Genomic DNA, 7,083 nt, shown 5'->3' with positions numbered 1-7,083 from the left:
AAGAAAACAGTAAGTCTAAATAAACAGTATACAAAGAAGGGGCAGGGGAGGGAACACAGCAGCAAGATTTGTGAACTGTTGCGACAAAAGAAGGCTAACACAACCATAAGCTTGTGACTGCAATCTGTTTCTGTTCGCGGATGACTCTTCTCTCCTAGTCTCAGGCAGAGACATATTGCAGGTTGAAAAGGCCCTTAACTGTGAACTAAACATGATCTGCACCTGGCTCAATGACAACAGACTCTCAATTCACCTAGGTAAAACTGAATGTATCCTCTTCGGATCTAGTCAGAAACTAGCCTAGTTGAGAACTTCACAATTAAAGTAGGTGACACTGTGATAGAAAGAAAAAAACACATCTGCACATACAGTATGAAATAGAGCTGCTACCTTTAAATGCATTTTGAGAAAAAATAATGCTGTTATTTGTTCTAAAAGCTTTATACCATGTGTATATATATAAAATGTCATAATGGGACATAGCTCTGTTTACACAATGCTGTACCCCCTACCATGTTTTCTCATGCCAATAGCTCCTTTGAATTGAAAAAAATTGAATTGAATTGTGTGTGTGTGTGCGTGTGTGTGTGTGTGTGTGTGGGGGGGGGGGGGGGGCTTTGGTGTGCTGGGTCCTTCCTTCCATGCATTTACAGATCGCTACAAGTGAGCGTGGAACGTGTAGCACGTTTTCAACTCCTTCACTCTGACATTCGCGTGTATGTGTCTCCCGTAGGAAGTGAGGCCGATCGCCCCCCGCTACCCCCGCCTCCCCGTTCTTTGCTCCCAGACCACGCCCCCGACCGTCGCGATTGGCCGGCTGTACTCTGCTGTACTTCCTGGCCATGTCCTGTTACTGTTGTTGTCGGCTATGGTGTGCAATTATTATTATTTTCCCCCCCACAGTCGGTCCTTCATAATAATGATAATAATAACAAAATAACTCAAAATAGCCTGATTCCACGCTGGCTACTCCCCCCCCCCCCTCTCTTCCCAAACATAATAATAATAACAATAACAATAATAAAATGAACTCAAAATAGTCTGATTCCACGCTGGCTACTTTAGACTAAAGCATCAGTCTCCAGACGTTTTTCCCCCTCTCCCTCTCTTCCCAAACCTGCAGTCACACTGCTTTTCTGTGGGCAGTAATGCCACGCTATTCATGTGGTACAGTAATCGAACTTTACATCATTAGATGGTATTTAGCGACGGTCCAACAACAATATTGTCATCGGTCGGTCGGCAGCGTTGTAAATCACGCGCATTTTCATTTTTCCAAAAGTCCAAACGTCTCCGCGTATTCAAACGTCTCCACGTATGAGATGTGAAAATACTTTTCGCTGTACTGTACTGTACTTGTACTGTACACTGACAATAAATTGAATCTCATCTCTCTCAAACATCCTTCTACGCGTGACAGCACTAGTGCGACGCGACAACAACAGTAACAGGACATGGCCAGGAAGTACAGCAGAGTACAGCCGGCCAATCGCGACGGTCGGGGGCGTGGTCTGGGAGCAAAGAACGGGGAGGTGGGGGTAGCGGGGGGCGATCGGCCTCACTTCCTACGGGAGACACATACACGCCTGACATTCAGCTCCACAGCTCCATCCTGTGGGGGAGGGGAGGCATTGCTCCATTGTGTTGAACTCTGATAGTAATGACTCTGCTAGGACAATAGTCTAGTAAATCTAGGGAAAAAATACACTCTGGTTGGACAAAGCATTTGTTTTGCACAATAAACATTCCTTGGGCTAAAAATAGCCCCAGACAATGATGGTTTACTTTAGTGACGAAAAGTGATGAGGCATCACCTTTTGTGGGCGTTTTCGGGGGCAATGAATGTTTTTTGTGCAAAACAAATGCTTGCAATGTATTCAGCATCATGACAAACCCCTAGTTAAACCCCCCACATCCTACTTAAAGCATATCTTTTTCTGGGTATTTTCCTCCTGTATAGAAAGTTGATGGGAGCCCAATTTGATTTTGGCCACTGTGGGTATTTGCCATGAGCAGATCAGGGTAGATTTTTTATCCTGGCTAGTAGACCTAATTTCCTGACAGAATCAGTTGAAAAACTAAACAATAAAATGTTGTCCAACCTCTGCCTTATATTTATCGGACTAAAATAGATTATTCATTCATAGTAGAACTATGAGAGAGAGGGGAGACATTTGCCATCCCTGTAGGGAGCTCTGAAACAAATCTCACAAACCACCAGAGGCAAAATAAATATCCTAACTCCCAGGATGCTTTTCATGGCATTTTATATGATGTTAGCAGTATTTAAAATCTAAAATATTTTATGAAAACATGATGTGAGGTAAATAACACATTGGATGGTATATTCTATATAAATCCACTGGGTGTTTCTCTAATCCTTTGAGTATGAATGCATCTTTATAATCAGCTGGACTGAGCTGACCAGATCCAAAATGAGGTGTGACCAACAGAGATCCTTAACCACAACTGAGATATTTGGGGAAATATTCAAAGATTTTCCCATAAGATGTCTAAATTAGTGAAAATAGATGATCTACAAGTTCATGGCACTTCATTAGGCATTTTAAATTGATCTACACACCAGTTTTACCCAAATCTGCCATGCCAATATAGTCTATTACAACATCATGCTCCAAAGTAGCAAAAAATCACAGTATCAAATGCATGGAAGGATTGTGCCAGTGAAAGTGTATGGGCGTCGCGTCATAATCACATACATAATACCACAGTTGATTGAAGATTTGATCACATTTTGTTGATCACAGTTATTTATGGACAGTTATTTGTCCATAAATCCATCTAGTGTTGCAACAGTTTTCATCTGTCATTGGAACTCCAGCATCATGCAGCCGTCAACTGGAGTGTGTTTACTGGGGTCAGAAAACCTTCTATTTATAGCAAAACGGATGGAGAAAAACAATATAGTGTATGGTATTGCATCGCCAGGTATGTCTGCTAAGATGATTGTGAGTATTGTTGTTAATTTAACATAATTTAAAATGTTTTAGGAGACAAATGACAGAGGAAACACTGTACTCTGACTGTGGAAGACAGTGGAAGGCTGATGTTTCACATTCACCAGGTTAGCATTCACCAGGATGGAACAAATGTGCAGTCGAAATACCGCTACGCTCCCCAATAAAAGATGGGCTGACAAGTATTTCCCCCAAGAGTATAATCTGTAACAATTCAGCCATTATAAAAAGGAACTGTATTGCATCAAAATAGTTTAAAATCAATTAAAAAGAGAAGCTCTATATCAGCGGTCAGCAACCTTTTTGAAGTGCCATGTTTTTATTTTCTAGATAGTCAGTGTGCCATGTCAACATAAAATGCAATGACACCCGTCAAAATTCTGACATGTTTTGATTGCCAGGACATTGTTATAACGATCATTAGACTCACAGCAATAACCCACCTATCTCCTCGACTCACTCCCCAGTCATAGTTCAGAATTTTAATGAACGTAGAAGGATGTAATTTGCTGCAAAGTGGGTGACTTCATTTAATTGACCAAATTTAAAACGATATTTGATTCAAAAATATAGATCCTCTCTTTCACACTTCTCACACTTCTGCCAGTGTGCCAATGATCACTGAAATGTAAATTAAATATTAATGTTAAACAAGTATGGATCTATAAATCCATAATTAAAATAAGACAAAGAGACCAAAGGACGTATATCTTAGATTGCTGTATTTGAGAGGAGTCAGACAGAGGAGACAAACAGTGAGCGTACCATAGCGGCAGCTTGATAATTCTCTCTCTCCTCCAAGATGGAGGAGAACAGTATATAAAGAGTACAGTTTATGACAGTAAGAATCGTGGGACTTATTGATTGGTTCCCAGATCATAACAAGGAAGAAAGACAGTGACATTAAACAGTAGAAGTCGTGGGACTCATTGATTTGTTCCCAGATCATAACAAGGAAGACATAGTGTTGGTAATTTTCCACATACAGTATATCATGATTTCGTAGCCAGGGCAACCAAAGTTACTATGACCTGTAATCTATTTAGCCTGAACCTACAGTATCCGACCAAAATGTGGTCTCTATACTGTAAGTTCAGTTCATATTATATATTATATGGTCATATCAGCTTCATACACAAACATAGAATTATGGTATAATAATTCATATCTAACAATCACCCTCCCCTGTGCCAATGTTGGCACCCGTGCCTAAGGTTGCCTACCCCTGCTCTATATAGTACAAACTGCATTAGGAGGGAAATGAGAGAAAAGGAGCACTGAAGGATGGCAGGTCGTAGTCAAAAATGGAGGGGAACTAAGGGCCTATAGCAAACAATGCAAGTGCCCTACACAACCACCTTAAAGGTAAAAGCTAAGGCATTCAATAAAGTAAAGCAGAACATGCAAGGGAGGTTGAGTGCAAAATACCGATCAGTAAGAAGGGGCCCCATGCACCAATCCTGCAGCCTCGGATACAAAGGAAAGAGGTTATATCCACACTAATAGATTATCAGTGAAAACCAGTGTATGAGTACATATATCTTGGGGGAAATGCAAGTTTAACAAAGGTTCAGTTTGCAATGACCAAACCACTAAATACTATCAAACAAAAAGAAACTGAAATTAAAACAAAACAAAACCCAAACAGAACAAAAAGGCAGTGGCAGTCTACCTACAAAAATAAAATCATACATGTTAATAAACTAACAGATATATTATATAGACACAACACATGGCAGCAGTCTCTATGGCGCAGGGCCTAAAGTGACAATCAAACAAGTCAGTCTCAAGGGCAAACATTGTATTAACTTCACCTATTACTTGTTCCATGATAAGATAGGGTACAGGTGGAGCAGGAAAGGTAAGAAGAAAATAATGCACCAGGCTGAGGACACAAGGTATGTATGCATGCCAGTGATGGAAGAAGTAGGCCTGTTACAAATTTGGTAGGCCTACAACATTTTTACTTTTTTACAAAGGTATTGGCATCAACATATAAAGTACCTGAAGTAAAAGTGCTCATTATGCAGGTCACTAATTTCACTATCTGTTTTCATAAAAATTATTGCAAATTGGAAACACTCTTGTAAAGTTAAAAGTAGCCTACCTCAGTTAAAACTACTGAATAACAGTACGTAAATGTAGTTACTTTCCACCACTGTTTGTATCCATTGCATATTGTCACCAGGTTAATAATAGTCACTGTGTCACATCTACTTTTAGAATCAATTGAGAAGCCTCAGTAACTTGAATAAAATGTATATCTTTTGTCAAATCATGCATGCCAACATACATACAACATGTTCCAAAGTCACAAAACATCTTCACAGTATTATGAATGGTATTGCATGGAAGGATTGTGCCGGTGAAAGTGTATGTGTGTCCTAATCGCATACAGATAGATACCACAGTTGATTGAAGATTTAAACACATTTCGTTTTCTGTAGGTTGATCACATAGTTATTTGTCCATAAATCCATCTAGTGTTGCAACAGTTTTCATCTGTCATTGGAAGTCGGGATCAACTCCACCATCATGCTGCCGTCAACTGGAGTGTGTTTACTGGGGTCAGAAAACCTTCTGTTTATAGCAAAACGGATGTCAAAACCAAAGTATATTGCATGGTATTGCGTCGCCAGGTATGTCTGCTAAGAGTATTGTGAGTATTGTTGTTAATTTAACGTAGTTTAAAATGTTTTAGAAGCAAAATGACAGAGGAAACACAGTGCTCTGACTGTGCAAGGGGGATGTTTTGAGCGTATCACTTAAAAACTAGAGTGCTTTTTTCATCGCAGTTATATTGATAACAAAAAGGCACATGTGTGCTAACTGGTCAGCTCTTTGTTTCATTTCATAACATACACCGTAGTTTGTTATAACTTGTTTTAATCGAGGAGAAAACACAAGTGGCACATTAAGCCACCTAGACAAGAGGAGCTGTGTGCATGTTGTCTCTATATGGTTCTCATGTGGTGTTTAAGTCCAGCCCCCTCAAAGCGTACAGCACCAGTCTGACAGACTTTACTTGAAGGAAGGACGAACGACTATCCGAGACAACTATGGCAGAAGTAGCACCAGCACCCGCCCCAGCTCCGGCCAAGGCCGCCAAGAAGAAGGCGGCTCCCCGACCTAAGAAGACAGGCCCCAGCGTCGCTGAGCTGGTCGTCAAGGCCGTGTCCGCCTCCAAGGAGCGGAGCGGTGTGTCTCTGGCTGCGGTCAAGAAAGCCCTGGCTGCCGGCGGCTACGATGTGGAGAAGAACAAGGCCCGCGTCAAGATCGCCGTCAAGAGCCTGGTCGCTAAAGGCACCCTGGTCCAGCTCAAAGGCACCGGCGCGTCCGGGTCCTTCAAGATGAACAAGGCAGAGGCGGTGAAGGCGAAGAAGCCTGCTGCAAAGAAGGCAGTTAAAGCAAAGAAGCCCGCTGCCGCCAAGAAACCCGCAGCGGCTAAGAAGCCCAAGAAGGCGGCGGCAAAGAAGCCCGCAGCCGCCAAGAAATCGCCCAAGAAAGCCAAGAAGCCCGCCGCCAAGAAGGTAGCAGCTAAAAGCCCCAAGAAGGCCGCCAAGAGCCCCAAGAAGGTGGCAAAGAAGCCCGCAGCAGCCAAGAAAGCTCCAGCCAAGAAGGTTGCTAAACCCAAGGCCGCAAAGAAGGCAGCCCCCAAAAAGAAGTAAACCATTTGTTCCATCTCTGTACCCACAAAAGGCTCTTTTAAGAGCCAACCACTTCATTTTATAAGAGTATCCTCACTTTTATACACCATATGAGCACTGGAATAATAACCAGCCTGTTTCAATGGACATGTGTGTTAAATGGTCTAATACCACTCGCAAATAATGAATGAATGGTAACATTATTTATGACAAAGTTTAACATTAACGCAGCCTAACTTTGTCCTACATTATGAATGCGGCCATTTCTCACTTTAGCTATATCGATCTTGCAAACCCAGCCCTCCCCTATGGCCTAGTTGTGTATGTTAGTCCATAAATCACTGTTCGATTTGCCATTGTCCTGACTACTAGTATGTTTGGTTCAAATTCAACAACATTGATATTGAATAGTGGCCTACTACCATTGTTCAGGTTCAAAATCATATACATTATTATAC

General features: G+C 41.6%; 1 protein-coding gene across 3 annotated transcripts in view; it reads left to right on the top strand.

Moving 5' to 3' along the window:
* Positions 1-6,037: 6,037 nt before the first annotated feature.
* The window catches only part of LOC308286230 (histone H1-like), a gene marked incomplete at both ends in the record, with an annotated part of 28,052 nt that continues 27,006 nt past the window's right edge, over positions 6,038-7,083 (top strand). For 2 of the 3 annotated variants that reach the window (XM_080727202.1, XM_080727200.1), the window contains one exon: positions 6,038-6,553. In XM_080727202.1, coding sequence (XP_080583328.1) covers positions 6,038-6,553 — 516 coding nt within the window. Of the gene's footprint in view, positions 6,626-7,083 lie in introns of all 3 variants that reach the window. The other variant, XM_080727201.1, reaches the window with a different exon arrangement.

This window comes from Nannobrachium achirus (genome assembly GCF_963921795.1).
Source record: "Nannobrachium achirus genome assembly, chromosome: 5".
Classification (NCBI taxonomy): Eukaryota; Metazoa; Chordata; class Actinopteri; order Myctophiformes; family Myctophidae; genus Nannobrachium; species Nannobrachium achirus.
This window is presented reverse-complemented; position numbering and strand designations above follow the sequence as displayed.